The sequence below is a fragment of the Oncorhynchus keta genome, chromosome 35 (genome assembly GCF_023373465.1).
Source record: "Oncorhynchus keta strain PuntledgeMale-10-30-2019 chromosome 35, Oket_V2, whole genome shotgun sequence".
NCBI classification, from domain to species: domain Eukaryota; kingdom Metazoa; phylum Chordata; class Actinopteri; order Salmoniformes; family Salmonidae; genus Oncorhynchus; species Oncorhynchus keta.
Genome location: NC_068455.1, coordinates 66839108 through 66860870, shown reverse-complemented (window position 1 = coordinate 66860870; position 21763 = coordinate 66839108). Strand labels below are relative to the sequence as shown.

General features: G+C 43.2%; 2 protein-coding genes across 3 annotated transcripts in view; both read left to right on the top strand.

Moving 5' to 3' along the window:
• The first annotated feature begins 181 nt into the window (after positions 1–181).
• LOC118368880 (neuropeptide-like protein C4orf48 homolog) lies at positions 182–7966 on the top strand. Its single transcript, XM_052497348.1, has 4 exons — positions 182–1518; positions 1643–1783; positions 2113–2201; positions 3658–7966. The coding sequence occupies exons 1-4, from the start codon at positions 1398–1400 to the stop codon at positions 3688–3690; spliced, it is 384 nt and encodes a 127-aa protein (XP_052353308.1). The 5' UTR covers positions 182–1397; the 3' UTR covers positions 3691–7966.
• A 68-nt stretch (positions 7967–8034) lies between these two features.
• LOC118368879 (N-acetylaspartate synthetase-like) overlaps positions 8035–21763 on the top strand; it is a 73896-nt gene continuing 60167 nt past the window's right edge. The window contains exons 1-2 of one of the 2 annotated variants that reach the window (XM_035753340.2): positions 8035–11077; positions 16847–17011. In XM_035753340.2, coding sequence (XP_035609233.1) covers positions 10996–11077; positions 16847–17011 — 247 coding nt within the window. In that variant the 5' untranslated portion in view covers positions 8035–10995. Of the gene's footprint in view, positions 11078–14809; positions 15538–16846; positions 17012–21763 lie in introns of those variants that run through there. The other variant, XM_035753339.2, reaches the window with a different exon arrangement.

Below are 21763 nucleotides of genomic sequence, written 5' to 3'. Positions count from 1 at the left end.
AAGAAGTGTATTGAGTTCGGGCATTTTAACAGGCTACCTAAGAAAACAGAACTGTTAGGACCCACCCACATGTTCATATCGGGGAGAGCAAAATAAACTCACCTCTCTCTTACCTGTCCTCAAAAAATATTATTTTACAGGGCCTTTTGAAATAATTACTTTACAGAACACTTGAGGTGTACAACAGCATTGCATTTATTTACCATTCATTTCGCGTGTTAGAGTTATGCAACTAAATAATTTATTAAAATAGACAGGCCTGTAGGAATATTATTGCACAACAATTACTGTATCTCAAATCAAATGTTATTTGTCACATACACATGCTTAGCAGATGTTAATGCGAAGTGTAGCGAAATGCTTGTGCTTCTAGTTCCGACCATGCAGTAATAACCAACGAGTAATCTAACCTAACAATTTCACAACTACCTTATACACACACGTGTAACGGGATTAAAAATATGTACATAAAGATATATGAATGGGCGATGGCCGAACGACATATGCAAGATGCAGTAGATGGTATCGAGTACAGTATATGCATATGAGATGAGTAATGTAGGGTATGTAAACATTATATTAAGTGGTATTGTTTAAAGTGGCTAGTGATTAATTTCTTACATCTTTAAGGTTATGCAACTAAAGATGCTAAAATTCGTGCTGTGATTAAATTAGCCTATAAGACATGTGACCAACATAGCGAACCATAGAGGCCAACATTTCATTTGCAATGAATAAAACAATTTAGCATCATTTTACGTGCTTTCGGGAGGGACAATCCGTTCGCATAATTTACAGAGGGTTTTATACGCATGCGCTTTCTGCCCATCGAATTCATATTAAACAGAATCGTCTCTTCATTATCACACACAGTGAGTAGGCCTAGATTTGAATGCTTCTGTAACCGATGTGAAATGGCTAGCTAGTTAGCGGGGTGCGCGCTAATAGCGTTTCAATCGGTGACGTCACTCTCTCTGAGCGGTTGCGGTAGTTGTTCCCCTTGCTCTTCAAAGCCGCGGCTTTTGTGAAGCTATGGGTGACGATGCTTCGTGGAAGGCAGTTGTTGATGTGTGCAGAGGGTCCCTGGTTCGATTTATAAACATCTATATATATGTGTATGTAGGCCTATATAATGGTGTGAAATAGACAGTATATGTTATATTGGATGAAATAGACAATATTCACGGTAAGTTATATAGGATGAGCCTTGAATAAAATTAAGTATGTATATGCATATGAAGTGGGTAAAACAGTAGGTCTATGTAAACATGTATTTTTTGATTTATAAATCGAACTTTTATTAAACTAGGCAAGTCAGTTAAGAACAAATTATTATTTACAATGACAGTCTACACCGGCCAAACCCGGACGACGTTTGGCCAATTGTGCGCCGCCCTATGGGACTCCCAATCACCGCTGGTTGTGATACAGCCTGGATTCAAACCAGGGTGTTTGTAGTGATGCCTATAGCACTGAGATGCGGTGCCTTAGACCGCTGCGCCACTTGGGACCCCCCTAGTGAGTCTTTCGCTGAGCAAACATAGCCTACAGTCGTTTTCATCTAGCCTACCAATGCTTCGGAATATGATAGCTGCCTATCCTAAAGTTTCAAAAGCTGCAATTCGCTCTCTCCGTTTGCCAGGTCTTCCTCTGGACATAATGCACCGCAGTATGGCATCGAGCGGCTATTTGAAAGCGGTGATGCTCTTCTTAGCCGTGCAGCTGCTGTTTTTTAGGCCAGGTTTTGGCGAGCAGGAGACAGGGACGGCAATACCTGCCGAAAGTAAGTGGTTTTATTTAATAGGTTTTATTGTATTTGTTCTTTTTGCAAATACACACAATGAGCGTTTGTTACTGTTGTGCCGATGACTATTGTGCATAGATAGAAAAAATGTAAGATTTATTATACATACACAAAATCAAATTTGATTGCCTAATCGATAGTTTACCAATTGAGAACAGCCATTAATTGATGAAGTGTAGCAGCATATAAGGTATTACTTGTAAATCTAAAAGTCTTCAGATATTGATTTTGTTTTCACAAATGCAGTAACCTATATATAATGAATCATACTGAACACTATTGTTGTATTTTGTCTCATTGTCTTGCAGGACGTCCCTGTGTGGACTGCCATGGATTTGAATTCATGCAGAGGGCACTGCAAGACCTCAAGAAAACTGCTTTCAAGCTCGATGCCCAGGTAACAGTTCCTAACCCTCTCTGTTTCAGTTACACCTTATGTTACATTGTAATTATTCTTGTAAGTACAGTGTAAACACTATTGCATATACTCAGTGCTTGAAGTGGGCTGGAGCTGTCCACCTCCAATTTGTCTATAGATTGAGAACTGGCACCTGATATAGAATAGGCTATTGGCTTTATTATGTTATGAGTACCACCATCTAAACGAAGACTTCCAGCCCCCAAAATGAGTACCAGTACCTATTTCATTCCACTTTAACCACTGATCAGTGGTGTGTCCAGTACATTTTCAATGGAGTGGCCAAGGTGGGGCACAGACCCAGTTTAGGGGGGCCATAACATATACATTTACATTTTAGTGTTTTAGTAGATGCTCTTATCCAGAGTGAGTTACAGGAGGAACTGGGTTTAAGTGCCTTGCTCAATGGCACATCGGCAGATTTTTAACCTAGTCATTATGAACCTTAATCGATGGAAGGTGGATTTTGATCTATATAATTATCATGGTGCAATACATGAAATGCTTCAGCTTAGGTTTGAGATATTTCCCTGTTCAAGTAAATCATAAATTAATTTCAAAATCTTGTTAGAGTGTTTGCATTCAAGCTCATTATTTTTTTTTACCCGTACAACAGTAAATTCACTTAATGTGCCATCCAGAGTGTGAATTATACCGTGATATTCATGGGGTCTCTATTTCTTAACAGGATATTTTTTTTAATAGAAGGTTAAGTAGGTTCCCTGCGTACGCTTGTCTACTCTGAAATAAGTCCAGCATCCGAAAGAGTGGATTGTACGGAAAGGGATATCTTTTACAAACACCATAAGTGTAATGACATTCAGCCTACAAAGGGGCATGGAAACATGGATGCCAACAGAACCCAGGCAACATTTTGTAAAATTGAATGATTTCTCATTCTTGTCTAGCCGTGTTTCATAAGTTTCCTTCAATTTGCAAGAGGCCGAATCTTTCATCAGGGAAAGCGTCAAACAGCGCCCCTCTGTCTTAGTATCTGTAGTACACGCATCTAATGGTGTCTGGCCAAAAATAATATGACATGTCCTGCTCTTTTTGGCCAGACACCATCAGATATGTACATGGGTTAAACATACTGTTTCACTTGCCCAGATGCTTTCTCCGGTGAGATTTATAAGTCTTGCTGTCGTCGTCCGTCTTGGTCAAAAGTTCCTCTGTACAGTTCTTCTATAAGTTGCCTGCCAATGTGCCCATGAGCAAGGCACTTAACCCCCTACAATTGCTCCAGAGGCGCTGCACTGCGACTGACCCATGGCTTCCAACCCTGCGGGTGTGTGTGTCTCTCGGGGGGGTTGGATTGTGAGCATAAAGACACATTTCCGTTCTCTATAAGTTAATGGACAAAGTAATGTTTTAGTCTTGTTTAGAAGGTTTACTCAGACTGGTGCTCACTAACATTGCCTCTATTTCTTCCTAGACTGAGACCCTGGTGTTGAGGGCAAAGAGGTGAGCCCTGTGTGGATGCACGCCCACTAATACCCCACACTGAGTTAAGTAGTGATGTGCCCTCCCCATGGCAACCGACTCCACACCCACTATTACTGGACACCTTCTTTAAACTACTTCAAACACTGCCTGGACTAGACAGATGTCTCTGAGTCTTCTTCTATGGAATATTGTAAAACACAAAAAAGTTAAATCATTTGTACAACATGCACTTTATTGTCTTTGCTAACATATCAGATATTATATTGCAGTGGTTTAATTGTACTTTGAATATAAGATTTTAGTTGATGAGTTCAGAAAACCAGCAATGCGTTACTATGTCATGTAGGGCAAAGCAAACTACACCTCATGTCCCTCTTGGTCATATGTGAGGTTTTGAAACAAAAATCTAGATCATTTTAGGTAATAATGTAAGTACATTCAATGAACAGATATCTTTATAAAATGTGGCAAAATATCAGTGATCTTCAAGATAATTCACATATATACCTGGCAGCGGTCTTGAATTCAAAAGAGCTGGTAATCCATAATAACACCCGTATCATTTTGAGAAAGTTCCTTGGAAAGTGTTTTTATAATCATGGGAACACCAGGCTTCAGAATAAGTGTTCTTTTTAGTTCTCTGTGGTACCATACATCCTTGCTGCATAAATATAAGGTATAGACCTACACTCATCTCCATCAGTTATAACAAATGTCATTTGATCACACTTTTATTGCTGAGAATTTTCCTGCAGATGAGCTTTGTGATTTGCATCCATTCACTGAAAACCCACATTAACACACGGTTATATAGATTTAGTTTTATTTAACTAGGCAAGTCAGTTAAGAACAAATTCTTATTTAAAATGACGGCCTACCCCGGACGACACTGGGCTAATTGTGCGCCGCCCTATGGGACTCCCAATCACAGCCAGATGTGATGCAGCCTGGATTCAAACCAGGGACTAAAGTGACCCCACTTGCACTGAGATGCCTTAGACCACTGCGCCACCCGGGAGCTTTTGGACAGCTAATAGCCTAACCACCGAGAATGCAACATTATGGACTAAACATTCAAATCCTGTTTTGCGGAATTATTTTGCTGTGACAGTACAGGTCAAATTAGGATCCTACCACCATTTGAACTGGCAGCACAACACATCTCCTTCGCATAGAGTTGATCAGGCTGTTGATTGCAACCTGTAGAATGTTGTCCCACTCCTCTTTAATAGTTGTGCAAAGTTGCTGGATATTGGCGAGAACTGGAACATACTGTTGTGCACGTCGATCCAGAGCATCCCAAACATACTCAACGGGTGACATGTCTGGTGAGAAAACAGGCCATTGAAGAACATTTTCAGCTTCCAGGAATTGTGTACAGATCCTTGCAACATGAGGCTGTGCATTATCATGCTGAAATATGAGATTATGGCGGTGGATGAATGGCACTACAATGGGCCTCAGGATCTTGTCACAGTATATCTGTGCATTGAAATGACCATTGAAAATTGCAATTGTGTTTATTGTCCGCAGCTTATGCCTGCTCATACCATAACCACACCATGGGACGCTCTGTTCACAATGTTGACATCAGCAAAGCACTCGCCCACACGACGTCATACACGTGGTCTGCGGTTGTGAGGCCGGTTGGACACACTGCCAAATTCGCTAAAACGTTGTTAGAAGCAGATTATGGTAGAGAAATGGACATTAAATTCTCTGGCAACAACTCTGGTGGGCATTCCTGCAGTCAGCATGCCAATTGCGCGCTCCCTCAAAACTTGAGACATCTGTGGCATTGTGTTGTGTGACAAAACTGCAGCACAAGGTGCACCTGTGTAATGATCATGCTGTTTAATCAGCTTCTCAATATGCCACACCTGTCAGGTGGATGGATTATCTAGGCAAAATAGAAATACTCACTAACAGGGATGTAAACAAATTTGTGCACAAAATTGGAGAGAAATAAGCCTTTTGTGCGTATGGAACATTTCTGGGATCTTTTATTTCAGCGCATGAAATATGGTATGAAGGCAATTTGTAATCCAATTCCAAACTTACCTTGAGGCCACAGGTATGTGATGACGTAGTCAGACACATTTCCAAAGCAACCACAGAACAGGGAATCCAAAGCTCCGATAGTGTAAAAACATACATTTATTTTCCAAACTAAAGGTAATTTCATTGGCAATATTCCATCAACGAACAAAGTCGAAGCGATCAGTTTTCAACTCCAAACAAAAGGTATAGACTAGTAGCAGCTTTCTTAGTATCGTAGCGCAAAAAACCCTGTGAGGTAGCTCCATACCTGAGGCCTTGTAGACCCATACTGCAAAACAAACAAATAGGTAAGGGGAAGGGGAACATGGGGAGAAAAGGCCTGTGGCCAGGAAATGCTCCATAATGCTTTTAAATACCCATGTTAATCATAATAGAAAACCAAAAACTCCAACTATACTCCATAATTTATAACGCTATATTTATAGTTGTATAAATGGACTAAAACAATATATTTAACACAAGTAAAGAAAATGGGGATTTGGCTCCAACACATGGGACCCCGGCTGGTCCGCTCATTAGGTAGGCAGATTGACAAGTGCAGCATTTTCTGACCTAAACTGACCACGACACACCTCCAACAACAACACATAAAACCTCACATAATTCTGCCCAAAAACAATGTCTCTCAACCAGTGACATATGGGCTTTCTAGGTGAGCGCTGATGTCGCCCTTTGTTAAGCATTGCCCACTTTGTCAAAGGCAGGGGGGGGGGGAATATTCCCAGCGCCTCTCCAGGGTGCTGTTGGAGAGATGCATCTCTGCAGCGCCACACCAACTTTCAGTAAAAAAATGTATCTAACATAAATCATGTAGCAGATAGAGAATATGCCAGAAAGAGTATGTGGCCCTTTCTGTAGCCTACAGGCTGGAGATCAAATGTATGAAGATGTAGGATCCTTTTACATCATGCAATTCTCTCCGATCAAATAGAAAATGAGCTGTAATGTTAACAACATATCCTAATAACAGGACAGGTCAAAGTAAAATGGACAATATGGAATGAACAATCACAACTGTTGTACAGGAGTTTCACCCCATTGTCATCATCAGTGGTTTGAAGTTTATATCCATAAATTTGACCGGCTGATCATAGCGAAAAATAAAATACTTCTACATGTCCCACTGTGTAAACACATTACAAATAGGCTCGCAATAAATCCAGATAAAGTTAAATAACTCTGATATTCAAAGATTAAATCGCCAAATTGATTAGTCACAGGAATCAGGACTAATAAAACCAACACAACGGCTTGTTTTATAAATGGTGGGCCTACTACATGGATGGGCATTCATAAAATTCCATTGCGGGCGACATGGTAGGCCACACCCCAGTAAGCACGAGCCTACGTCTTTAAGACGTTTTTTTTTGGTCCTGTCCGGACGTCGTTTTTTGGTGTTTTACAAATGGTTTACCACATAGATGGGCATTCATAAAATTCAATTTCAGGCACGACTGTAGGCTACACCTCTGTAAGCAGGGACTGACTCCGAAGCCTTTTGGACGTCTTTTGGAAGCTTACACCTGCTTACACCTGTCAAATTCTCTCAGATCTCCACAAGTGCATAGGGCTTAGGGATCGATTTGGGATTGGGCCACAGTTCCCATTCATGCATTAGAGGCTCAGTATTTCATTGTCTGACAGACAACCCCAGCAGCAGAAGAACATTTGATAATCAACCCATTTGTGTGTGTATGTGTGTGTAATGTATACCAGTGTGTGTGTGTTAGGGAGTTTTGCTTGTTATAGATACTGCACAGGCCTGCCCATCAACGCTAGTGGCAGAGACGCAATTATTATGTCTGTGTCCTAAATGGCACCCTACTCCATATGTGGTGCACTACGTTTGACCATAGGCTCTGTTCAAAAGTAGTGCACTATATAGGAAATAGGGGGCCGTTTGGGACATATCCTGTGTGTAATAGGACCGACATCTCCCCTGCAGAGAATAGGTGCTATTCGTCACACTTTATCAACTACTATCAGGCTAAACAAGGCCACACTCTCTTGGTGTGTGGTGTGTGTTTATGTGTGGTATGTGTGGCACAGTGACTGTGAGATTGTAATTTCTGTCTGATGCTATGTCCTTGGTCTACTGATATTTTTATACATAACTAGATTCAGGGGCGCAACCTTGGTTTCAGAAGTTTTTTTAAAAATCCAGTCGGCTAAACACTCAAAACAGCCTACCCAGCCACTCTGTCCAAAAGCACACTGTTGCCTCGTTTTGTGTCACATTCCAATGATAAATGGGGGGGACAAAAATACAATTTCAGAATGTTGGGGGGGGACGGACATGTTCCCACCGTCCCCAGTGAAAGTTGCGCCCCTGACTAGATTCTAAAAAGAGAATCATGGTTATTAAGTGATCATGATCAACATTATTATTACATAGAATTAAGAGGCAGCATTTTATTCAAAACCCTATAACCATGCCTCTCCTCATAGGGTGTCTGAATAGACTACGCAGCTTGGAATGAGACCCCAGGCATTATCTATCAAACGCCAATCAAAAACAATGACTGTCTCAGATCACACAGCAGCAGTTGAGGAGAGACTGACTGCTTCAATTCTTCTTTTTATAAGAAACATGAATTTGTTGAAAATTCCAAATTGTTTGCGTAGCCAATTTACACACAGCTCTGACACACACACTTATCCCACCAGTCCCCAAATCCAGAACAAATTCAAGAAAGCATACAGTGTTATATATAGCCAGTATTGCATGGAACTCCCTTCCATCTTATATTGCTTAAATGAACACAACGCCTCTCCCCTATTTGACCTAGATAGTTTGTGTGTATGTATTGATATGTAGGCTACATGTGCCATTTTTAAATGTATGTAGTTCTCTCCATGTGCTGTTCTTGTCTATTAATGTTCTGTATTATGTCATGTTATGTTATGAACCCCAGGAATAGTATCTGCTGCTTTCACAATTCTCTCTTTGTGGACATATTGATTGTTCTGGTCTGGAGCTGCTTCTGTCAGTTATATTTCCAGAATGCAGCAGTAGCCAGCCTGGTCCCAGATCTGTTGGTCCTGTCTTGCCAACGAGGCAAGACTTGGCAAGACAGCACAAAGAGAATGAAGACCAGGCTAGAAGTAGCCTGAGTCTCGCCCCAATTACCGCATACTCTCACACGCTCCTTCATTAATTTATAATGTGGATTACAGCACAGACCTAGGTTCAATTCCAGGCTGTATCACAACTGGCCGTGATTGGGTGTCCCATAGGGCGTCACACAATTGGCCCAGCGTCGTCCGGGTTAGAGTTTGGCCGGGGTAGGCCGTCATTGTAAATAAAAAAATTGTTCTTAACTGACTTGCCTTGTTAAATAAAGGTTAAATAAAATAAATACAAATAAATGTAGACAGAGACTGCCTGCCATACCCCTTCCATCCACATGGAGGAGCCCAAACTCAGCGCAGGGCAGGACATTTGGTACTGCTGTGTCGCATTGATGCAGAATCTTCCCTATAGGCTTAAAATCAAGAGTTATCTCTGCAGAGCAAGCATGTTTATGAATTAAATAGATCTAGCAACAGTTTGAACAAAAATCAAACTATCTGTTATATACTCCACTGGCATTGCAACCCTGGGCTACCTACGTCTCAAATGGTACCGTATCAAAACTAGTGCATTATGTAGGGAATAGGGAACCATCACCTCCATCCACCCAGGTCTAAGACGCCATCCTCATGTCGCAACTCTGACTAAACTGAACACACCCAGTCAGGCCACATTCAACCCTCTGTTCTCTCTCTCTCTCTCTCCAAGCACATTTAACTTTGAACTCTTTCGTCACCTTAATAAGTGTTTGGTTACCTGGAAGTGTTTTATAGAGGGTATTATATTATTTTTTAGCGGGGCTTATAGGAAATGACAGACAGACACCTTGGACTTGCAGAGAGGTATCACTGGCTCATGGTACTCATGTTGCAGCAGTAATAGGATATTCAATACTTTTTAGGACATCTCTGGAGAGCCATAGAGGAAGCCAATCATTGGTGGTAAGAATTTAGTGGGGTTTGGCTTACATTATGGCACATGGCGTGTTTGTGTCAGAGAAGGCGAGAAAAGCAGACACTCAGTAATCTTATGATGACTTAATGGAGGAATCACATCCTCTCAGATGCGCTGAGAATCAAGCTGATTTTCTGCTGAATCACTCAAATAGATCCTGGCGGCGAAGGCAGCCTCTCAAGATTCTCTTGTCTTCCATCAAAATCCCCCTTTCATCTGTTCCTGTGAAACCCCACTAAATCCTTACTACCGTTTGAAGTGTTGTAGTTCCCTGGCATAGAGTTGAGTTGAAGACCTCACACACACACACACATGCACGCACGCACGCACGCACGCACGCACGCACGCACACGCACACACACACACACACACACACACACACACACACACACACACACACACACACACACACACACACACACACACACACACACACACACACACACACACACACACACCAAGTGTTTAACCTTGCAGAAGTTTGCCAACCTTACACTTACATGAGTGTCCACTTTAAAAACTTAGCCCCAATACCACCCACAATCCATCAATACCTAAAACAGTCCACACCACCCTCAGTCCGCTACCACCCACAGTCCCAACCACCCACAGTCCATGGATGAGCAGGCCTCGCTCTGCAAAGAGGTTCAGGCCTTTATGGCACACCTTTTCCCCTTCAATCGCTACATTGTTTACAAATAACCGACTAAAACAAGCTTATATTTTGGGTTATGATGATGTACGACAGTTGAACTAACCTCATGAAGCATTTTATAAGTTATATTTTTCTAGAATCAATGGGTATACAGTATATCATAGTATATTAAATGTCAAAAAATGGATGTACCAAGAGCAGATTGCCCCTGTCATCACTACATGAACACTCCAGCCCCTGCTCTCTACTCTACAACACTGGAATGCACTATTTTAGCAGGAGAATGATCCTCTGGAGCGGGAAACCCCCCAATGTCTAGGAACAGAAATGTCTTAAAAGGACAGGCGATGAGAGCAATTCAGAACAGTCTTTACTTTCTCCACACACACACACACACACAACGTCTGAAACGGTGCCACAGCTAGTGTTAAAACAAATTCCAACAGGACTTGGTTAGCGGTGACACAGGGAGGGACAATGACAGCCAATCAACAACGCCCTGTATTTCTGTCCTAGATCTCCCATGCAGGCTGAATATTCCTGAATAGGCCAGTCTGCCATCCGGGCACCTAAGACCCATAGAGATGGTGTGGCCGGATCTATTTTTACCCACCATGCCCTGCAAATGGAGCCAAAATGGCCGCCCAGTGGGCATACCTCCAGCAAGTAAGTAGGAGGCTGCAGTGCTGCTGCCTACCAGGGCTGCCACCATTAATAAATTATATGCATGATGATGCATTAAATATGCATATACATTTTTGCAGGGCTTCTATGAATTACTCATTAGAGGCAGATCTATGAATAAAGCCCTGGCCAACCCTGATGAAATATTCACTGGATGAAGATACACAAGGGTGGAGGGTGGAGGGTGAAGAGAGAGAGAGAGAGAGAGAGAGAGAGAGGCAGAAGGTGTGAGAAAATCACATGCTTTGGATTCTGAAAGAAGAGGAGAATAAGTTATTCAGGGTAGTTAGGGGTTGTGGTGTCACAACGCCTGGAGTGGTGGAGGCGGAGTCAAATGCAGAGAGCAGAGGATACGGGGGAAACTGGACTTTATTAGGTTTCCAAAACAAAGAAGTTACAGGTCTGTGAGAGCCAGAAATCTTGCTTGTTTGTAGGTGACCAAATACTTATTTTCCACCATAATTTGCAAATAAATTCATTAAAAATCCTACAATGGATTTTCTGGATTTGTTTTTCTCATTTTGTCTGTCATAGTTGAAGTGTACCTATGATGAAAAGTACAGGCCTCTCTCATCTTTTTAGGTGGGAGAACTTTTGGTGGCTGACTAAATACTTTTTTGCCCCACTGTATATATCCCTCCCTCCCTCATTATATCTCTCCCCCTCTATATACAGTATATCTCTATATCTCTCTCCCTCACTCTCTCTATCTTGATCTCTCTCTTTCTCTCTCTTCCCAGGGTTCTGTGTGTTTGCATGCAGTCTGTGGGTAACTGCTGACACCTGGTAAACACAGGGATGAATCCCAAATCATACCCTTTTCTTATATAGAAGTAGTGCACTATGTAGGGAATAGGGTGCAGTTTGAAACACAGCCCCAGCCAGCCCCAGACAACCCTGAATCTCATTCTAAAGAGCTGGGTCTTTTCAAGTATACCTCCACCCTCTCTCTCTTTCTCTTTCTCTCGCTCTCTATCTCTCATCCTCTCTCATTTGCTTCTGTTTTTCTTGGGTCAAAGGGCAGAGCAGTGTTTTCTCGTCCTCCCCTCTTGCACCATCTCTCCGTCTCTCCTTCACTCTGCCAGTCTTATCTTAACCTTATCTTTCCCATCACTAAGTCCCTCTCTCCCCCTTTCAGCCCTTCTGTCCCCATCTCCCCTGTACTTTATCAAGCTATATCTCTCACTCCCTCTCACCCCGTTTGGAGCCTGTAGCGCACGCACACACACACACACACACACACACACACACACACACACACACACACACACACACACACACACACACACACACACACACACACACACACACACACACACACACACACACACACACACACACACACACACACACACACACACTGCCCTCAGAGCGGTGGATGTCTCTGGCAGACAGAATGGTTCAGAGGGGGACAAGGGAAGTGGGCACTGATGGTGTGTGTGTGTGTGTGTGTGTGTGTGTGTGTGTGTGTGTGTGTGTGTGTGTGTGTGTGTGTGTGTGTGTGTGTGTGTGTGTGTGTGTGTGTGTGTGTGTGTGTGTGTGTGTGTGTGTATGCTACAGGCTCTGACTGGGTCAGACTGGGACGAGAGGGAGAGTGTGTGTTTCTGTGTGTGTCAGACGAGGAGGGTACACAGTGTGGTAACAGAACAGTGGAAACCGGGGAAACCGGGGACAAGGACCAGAACTATCCTGCAGCCAGCCTGGTTATAAATAGACCGTGTGTAGCCTAAAACTAGGAAACACTGGCACCGCACATACACACGCCCCACACTCTCTGGCTCACTTCACACACACACACCCTGGGAGTTTGAATACAAAATGCAGAGCAACACAACCCCCCCCCCCACACACAAACACAAACACACACACACAAACACACAAACACAAACACACACACACAAACACATAAACACACACACAAACACACACACACACACAAACACACACACACACACAAAGTCAGGTTGAAGATAATAGGAGCAAGTGGGCTACAGCCAGTCGTTCTGTCCCAGTAAAGACTTACATCTCTTTAACTAGTTATTAAGAGTCATGGTTCTTATTGGTTCCCTAACCCTTGCTTGTTTGCCTTACATAACTCCAATCCTTCATTCGATTTCTATGGTTTGCTGATGTGTAAAATGTTGTCCACTGCAGCCTCTATAAAATCACACTGACTGTGACCGAGGCCCCCTTGAATCACCCTCTGCTATTGTATATCACCTTGATTATAACAACACATTGTATGTATAGGACCCTAATAAACAACCGTTCAGGGTAAAATGTAACGCATGTCGTCTGTCGATTCTATAGAGTCGATGCTGGTGTAAGATCAATTCGCGCATGCTCAGGACACCTTCTGATCCGTCTCCCGGCAGAGGGAGCTTCGGTTCAGTCCACCCGCAGGCGCTGCTGCTGTCTTGCTGTGTGAAATGACTGCGTCTTGTGCGCGAGAAACCTGCGATGTCTAGGCTATTACAACCTATAGTCTACTGCAAGGGCTACTCTGCCCCGTGCGCATGTTTTGAGGTCTGCGGCTCTACGCGTCGACGACCACACACATTTGGGAATGTTTAGGTGTTTGGACAGACCTATAGACTGCATGGGATTGATGTGTTCTTGGGGAGTGGAGTGGGTGGGTGTGTTATCAACAGTAGGGCGGGGGAGGTGGTGATGATTCTAGTCTAAACCAATGATTTCTATATATATACACTAGCCTAGTTCTGTTCAATGCGATGGGCTAGTAACATCTTATACTAACTAATTTAGAGCTATACAAATGCATTTTCTTCGCTAGGTTGATAATGCTAGCATAAAAATTCATAAAAACGTCAGAAAATTAAGATAATGCTTTAAATTCGTGTTTACATTTAGGCTGCGCGTTATGGAACGAAGCCAATGCAAATGTATAATGATTTGGTAGAGCATTTGGCCTATGAAGGCATCCGCTGAGTGAAACTTTCTCCACTGATTATAATATTTCTTACAGGCGTAACAAACCATAGGCAGAATCGAGGACAGATGAGACGTCACGGAATTGATTTGGGTGTAGTAGTAGCGGGACCATTGTAACGGCATTGGTTTATTGTAGGCGGTGTCGCTCCTTTAGTGTCAACAAAACATCACCCCATAAATGTGTATTGATGTGATTGATATATCCAGTAAGGCATATGGCCACATTTAAATAGAACACTGAATTGATGTAAACAGTCAATTGTAGCATGTGTGAATACATTAATGACAGTGGATTTAAATTACCTCATACTGTGCCAAATAGCCCTACACAGCCAGTCCTACGACTTAGGCTAAGGAATGTTCAATGACGATACACCGAAACGCCGTCGTAAGGAAAGGGTCGGGGGAAAGGACGAGTGAGGCGAGAATAAAACCGGGGTGGAATCACTGCAGTGCAGCAGAACTGTCAGTCATGAGACCGGAGATCGAAAGAGGCACAACGCCGGGAGGAGCGAAGCGCCGCGCCGCAGCCACCTAAACCAGCCATAGGCTACACAGTCAGTCAGTTCTCCAAACATTCCCTCACAAAGTCCCACCATCACCAAGTGTCCTTTATATTTTGACGCATGAAAACTCATGCGTCCTCGTATGAACGCGTCTTATCCATTCTGGCAAGTGTAATTTCAGTCATCACTGCATAGAGGGTCTGGCGCAGCTCCCGCAGCAGGTACACCGGTGCAGGCCGGGTTGTTTCGGGTGAGCATCAAAGGGCCCCATTAGCCTACCTGTTCCGAAATACCCTTACGCAAATCCACCCTCCCTGTCCCCCTCAAACACACATGTGTGGAATTTCGCCGGCACACCAGGAGCAATGTTGAGGTTTAAAAAAATAATTAAACCGGGTGCCTCACTCTTGTCTCGATACGCCTATCAGAATCGAATGGAAAAGCGCCTGAGCCAATGTACGCGCTGTGCGGGCCAGCCCCTGAATCTGAATGCATCCGCTAGGGCGCATTATAAATAGGCTAAGTGCTGGCCGGCAACCCTTGGTCGTGCAGGAACGCTCAGGGTTGCAACAGAAACACCCGCCGCCTTTTTTCTTTGCATATTTATAAACGCATCGTATCCCATTTCTATTCTTACCAAGGTTCGAGTTATTTTTGAGGCCAGTTGCATGCATTGTTCGTCTCCAAAAATGGTTTGCGAGACAAAAATTGTTGCGGATGAACACGATGCCATACAAGGGACAAAAAAAGATTCTATCATCCTTTCCTCCTCGCAAATGTGGACTTCTTCCACACCGGCACCGAATCCCCTCGAGGAAAATGATGTGAGGAAAGATACGGTTTTGATCCGCGAGTTTGAGCGCACGGACCATGTGGAAGTGCGCCGCATCTTTTATGAGGGGATCATGGAGAGAATCCCCAACACCGCGTTCAGAGGCATATTACAGCAAAGTCAAACCCAATTCGTATATGCTCTTCTGACACGTAAGTGACACGATTCACCCTATACTAACGATTTACTGCAGTGAAATTCGTTTGAAGTTGTCATTACTCATTGAAAAACGCTTTTCATTTTACCCATGTATATTATGTATTTGAAAATGATTATTGTAAAATACATTCTTAATGAATAACCCAACCATACTAACACATGAAAACCAATCATTGCAAAATGTTTTTTTTTATTTTTTTTTATTGTGAGTTGAAATGCAGTTGAAGGAAAGCTATAATCTGTTGGGAGCATCAATGTGTGTGTTAATGGATAACTCGATGCCCTCTTTTCCTCGATTCCGGCATGTAGCTCACTTGCCTTACAGCACCGCATCAAACCGCACACAAAGGCATGGCTAAAACGCATGGTGCATGTAGTATGTAGTCGGTGCCCTGTTGGATGTGCGTGTAGGGCGCTACGATGCAGGTTGGGTTGGACGCATGAATGAATGAATATAACTTGAGGATTGGCCCACAGTGTGCGCGTGCGTGCACCAATCGCACCAGTTCCCATCATACACACATTTTACTGTACGTGCATACAACGCGCAGCACCACCAGCCGTGCGCGCATGCTGGCATTGTTTATAATTCGAGTGCAGATGTTAATTTCAAAATGTTCATCACGTACGTATGTACACCTCATTCCTTTATCTGTACGGTGGTAAGTACCATACAGATTAAACAGTAAAAACCAACAAAACATACTATACTTCACTGTCGAAATTTTGTATGAAAATTGGTGTGGGTTATCATGTGGATATGACGCTATTATTTGGAACCATGCCGCTACAAAGTAAGGGCACACTGTTGACAGTAAGCACGCCATATCGTGGCGCAATGGAGTAAAATAGTGTTGCATCATGCCAGGCTAGACGAAAACATAATAACATGCAAGGGTGCTGCACAGCCTGTCTGTGTGGTGGGTTCCACTCTGGCGCCACCGTGCTGCCCAATCAGAGAAATAGGCTCCTCCAAAAAGCACCGACTGCAGTAAATGGATCAGAGTCTGAGATTATTTTAAAATGCTATTGGATGTGTAGGATATCTAGGCTATGTGTATACACTTAAATTTGCACCCAGTAAAATAAATACATATTCAACATAGGATGTCATGTGATGTTTTTCAATGACTTACTCCTTATTACGTGTGTGATATTAGGGACTGATCTTATTTTGAAGCAGCAACATATACTTATTTTTGGAATGTCACTGTTTGGTTATGTGTGTGACTTCCGCCAAAATCCAACATTTGATTCTTTTTTCTGACAGGTATCGTTTATTTTTCTTCCTTATCTCCATAGTGATGTGCTTTGTTGTGACCAAATCCCTCGCGCTGACCTGCTGCGCGCCGTTCCTTCTCATGGGCGCGCGGTACTTCTACAGCCACAAAGTCATCCACAGCTATCTGGCCTGCGCGCTCCACACTGACATGGCAGACATCGAGGAGTATTACATGAAACCTACAGGTAAGAGGGGATAGGGGGCAATTGGACACAACACACAAACTAAATCCTGAATATAATGTGAACATTAAATAGGCCCAATCTGTTGTGTTTGTCAGTATATAAATGTTCATCCGCAGACCCATGGGCCCCGGACAAAAGTAGTGCACTATGTAGGGAATAGGGTGCCATTTGGGACGTAGTTATGCGTTCAAAGACCAAGGCAGTCTGCCTGCTTAGACTTTCTGCAGGAGGGTTCAGGCCAAGCCACACTCATTGATTGCGAGTCATTTTCTGCTCATCTACATCAGTCCCTAATTAGGACAATCCATAAATCTCCTATGATGCAAAACACTTCGATTCTAAGAAGTGAGCTATGACACACTTCCTCCTTGTTCCGTTCCAAAACTTTAGGCTATAATCAAATCGCTTTCTCTCTCTGTCTCGCTGTCTGTCTCTCTCTCTCGGTCTCTCTCACATGCTGACACACACACACACACACACACACACACACACACACACACACACACACACACACACACACACACACACACACACACACACACACACACACACACACACACACACACACACACACACACACACACACACACACACACACACACACCGCACCCACACACTTTTATCTGCCTCTACATCTTGGGGTCAATTGCCAGTTATTTGTGAATCTCCTAAAAGGCAGGTTTTTGATAAGCCTTTGATTTCCCCCTCTTGCTGACATTGTCTGCTAGCCTCCGTTATCCAGTACACACACACACACACACACACACACACACACACACACACACACACACACACACACACACACACACACACACACACACACACACACACACACACACACACACACACACACACACACACACACACACACACGCACACGCACACACACTTATCTCCTCTTCAGTAGGTGTATACAGTGCCTTCAGAAAGTATTCAGACCCCTTGACTTTTACATATTTTGTTATGTTACAGGCTTATTCTAAAATAGATTTTTTTAAATCCTCAGCAATCTACACACAATACCCCATAATGACAAAGCGAAAACAGGTTTTTAGAAATAAAAATACAGAAATACCTTATTTACAGAAGTATTCAGACCCTTTGCTATGCAAATTGAGGGCAGGTGCATCCTGTTTCCATTACCTGTGGTAAATTCAATTGATTGGAGATGATTTGGAAAGACACACACCTGTATATATAAGGTCCCATGGTTGACAGTGCATGTCAGAGCAAAAACCAAGCCATGAAGTTGAAGGAATTGTCCGTAGGGCTCAGAGACAGGATTGTGTCGAGGCACAGATCTGGGGAAAGGTACCAAAACATTTATGCAGCATTGAAGGTCACCAAGAACACAGTGGCCTTCCTGCATTCTTAAATGGAAGAAGTTTGGAACCACCAATATTCTTCCTGGAGGAAACCTGGCACAATCCCTACAGTGAAGCATGGTGGTGGCAGTATCATGCTGTGGGGGTGTTTTTTAGCGTCAGGATCGAGGAAAAGATTAACTGGGCAAAGTTCAAAGAGATCCTTGATGAAAACCTGCTCCAGAGCGCTCAGGACCTCAGAATGGGGGGGAAGGTTCACCTTCCAACAGGACAACGACCCTAAACACACAGCCAAGACAACGCAGGAGTGGCTTCGGGACAAGTCTCTGAATGTTCTTGAGTGGGCCAGCCAGAGCCCTGACTTGAACCCAATCGATACTTATGTAAATGTGATATTTCAGTTTTTCATTGTTAATACATTTGTAAACATTTCTAAAAACCTGTTTTTGCTTTGTCATTAAGGGGTATTGTGTGTAGATTGATGAGGATGAAAAAATATATATACATTTTTAAAATAAGGCCGTTTACCAAACAATGTGGAAAAAGTCAAGGGTTCTGAATATTTCCCGAAGGCACTGTATATGTGTTAGGGCTGGGAATTGCCAGGGTCCTCCCGATACGATATTATCGCAGTACTTCGGTGCCAATACGATATGTATTGTAATTGTCAGGATTCTCATGATTCTATATGTATTGGGATTCGATACTGAGATTTTATACCGATTCAATGATCCAAACACATTGCTCACCATTTGTCTGCTGCAGAAGGACAAAGACAGAGCCATGAGAAAACCAGTTTTGATCAGTCATTTGGCTGCCTGTTTAAAAAGAAGATGGAGAACAAGATATGAAGGAAGAATACTGTCGGTACAGCCAACTATCACAGAAATAATATCCCGATATGTACCTGTATCGATACCCCCCCATTACTATAATGTGTGTTAAGCATTTACTCGTCCCACTGTCACAAAAAGCCATCTGTTATCTCAGCCCTCTGCTCAGCCTGTGTGTGCATGGGACATACCAGGAACAATGGGGGCATGGGGGTGGGTGTTTAACTAGGGATTCTTAACATCAAAGAGCAGGACATTAATTCTACCAGCTTGAGATTTCCCTGACATCCCTGTGGTACTGTCAACCAATCAATAAAGGCTGTGTCATTAATCAACCAATCACTAAAGGCTGTGTCATTCATTAATCAACCAATCGATAAAGGCTGTTTCATTAATCAACAAATCAATCCCATCCACTTTCACTGGCCTGTACAAATACACCACTGTTCGGTAGTCTATACCAGGTAGGGTCTGGCAGTATCCAGATATTCATACCTTCATAATGTTCCTGTACCATAGCAGGGTATATGGTATTAATGTCAGTGCAAACAGGGGCCGCTTTTTCTTTCCCAACATAAATGTTTGTTGGGTTCCCAAGCAATGTTCCCTCACATTTTTGGGGGCACTGAGAAAATTGTAGGTATTTTGAGCGGAAACTTGAACATTGTGAGAACTTCCGGCGGGCGTTTACGGTGAACACTGAGGCTGTATGGTTTGAGACAGTAGTCAATAGACGATTGTGGCTATCTGAGCATAATGTAGGCCTACCAACAAAACCAATGGAGCAAATCACCGAACATTTTCCCATGGAAATAGCTTTTGATTTCTATCATATAGCCTACAGTATCCTATATGTGGTGTTCAATGCAGGCCTACATTGCTTGAGACATATAATAATAATAATTGCCATACAGAGAATTAGACATTGTAGGCTACCCCTCTGTCTATTAGCTTATCTGTATATTCAAGCCCGTCTCAAAATACAACACTGCCCCTTTAATTAAGACAGGATATTTTTTACCTGACTGTCTTTTTAAAAAGACAGCTTGAAATGTAGCCTCCACGTTTTGTGATCTTGTAGGAAGCAGTAACTCCCCATTGCTGACCTCTACTTATCTATAACTGGGCTAATAACTCGCCAAATGGAAAAGAATATCAGCAAATGTGCACACGCACAAGCTCTGTTCTGAACTGATCTGAAAAGCGCATTCACTCGCAGGGGATTGAAAGACCTCTTATGGGCTACCCCGGCCAACAGAATTCTACTCCGCTGCGCTCTGGCTCTGCCTACGACAAAATCAGACTCAATCTTGCAAAGTTCGATTTGTTTTGGTTTGTTACATTGGAACGGGGCTGATGTAATGTTGATTCGATCACAGAAAAAATGTTGATCTGTATAGTGCCAACTAATGGGTGGGCGGGGGGAACTCAGTGAAGTTCAGTCTCTTACGTCTCTGCGCGGCCTGGCATGTCTTCTGCGTGGCAGTCCTGGAGGAGGTGCGTAGCTGCACACACATGCAGGATTCCCATAGTGGACGCTAGCTAAATGCTAACATGAGCAAGCAAACATAAATTAATTATTATTTTTGACCTTTATTTAACTTGGAAAGTCAGTTAAGAACAAATTCTTATTTTCAATGACGGCCTAGGAACAATGGGTTAACTGCCTGTTCAGGGGCAGAACGACAGGTTTGTACCTTGTCAGCTCGGGGATATGAATTTGCAACCTTTCGGTTACTAGTCCAATGCTCTAACCACTAGGCTACCCTACCGCCCAGGCGGTGACAGATATTGCAGTGACAGATATTCCAGCTCATAAAGTTATACAACTATCTCAAAAGGCTACTCACAGTTTGCTGCATGCACAAAACATATATTAGACAGCAAGGCTCTTGTTCCAGGAGAGGATTGATTGGCTATGCCGTAACCAAGAGGCTTGACCTTGCCATATAGCCACTTAGTTAGCAAACCAGATACATAGCTGGAGTGCTGAGCTAGAGATAATTTATTTGTCACATCTTAGATAGTTAACTTCGAGCTAGTTATAAAGAGTGGCATAGCACGTACCCCCGCAGCCCCCGTTGTTATACAAGACATGGCGAGGGGCGTGATTCGGCACAAGGCAAAACCAAGCTCCTTTACCACGTTCCTCACTTTAACATTATGAAGCTTGGGCCCAATTCCTGATGGCACCCTATTCCCTATTCCCTATATAGTGCATTACTTTGGACCAGGGTACGGACCAGGGTACGTAGGGTGCCATTTGGGACTCACTCAACCTTGCTCTCTACAGTGAAGGTATCTAGTCTGCTCCACACAGTACATAGGTAGATGGGCCAAGGTGACTCAACAGTTAAAGCCACCTGATTCCTGGGCCCCAGGGCAGTGATAAGAGTGGCCAGATGGGTTGTTGTCCTCATATCTCAGTCTGGGTCAGAGCCTGTCCCATACCGGGTCCTGCCTAGACAGAGCAGTCTTCTTCCACATCCCAAAAGACACACTAGTCCCTATATAGTGCACTACTTTTGACCAGAGCCCTATGGGCTACTATGTAGGGAATAGAGTGCCATTTGGGACGCTGTCTACTTGTCTGT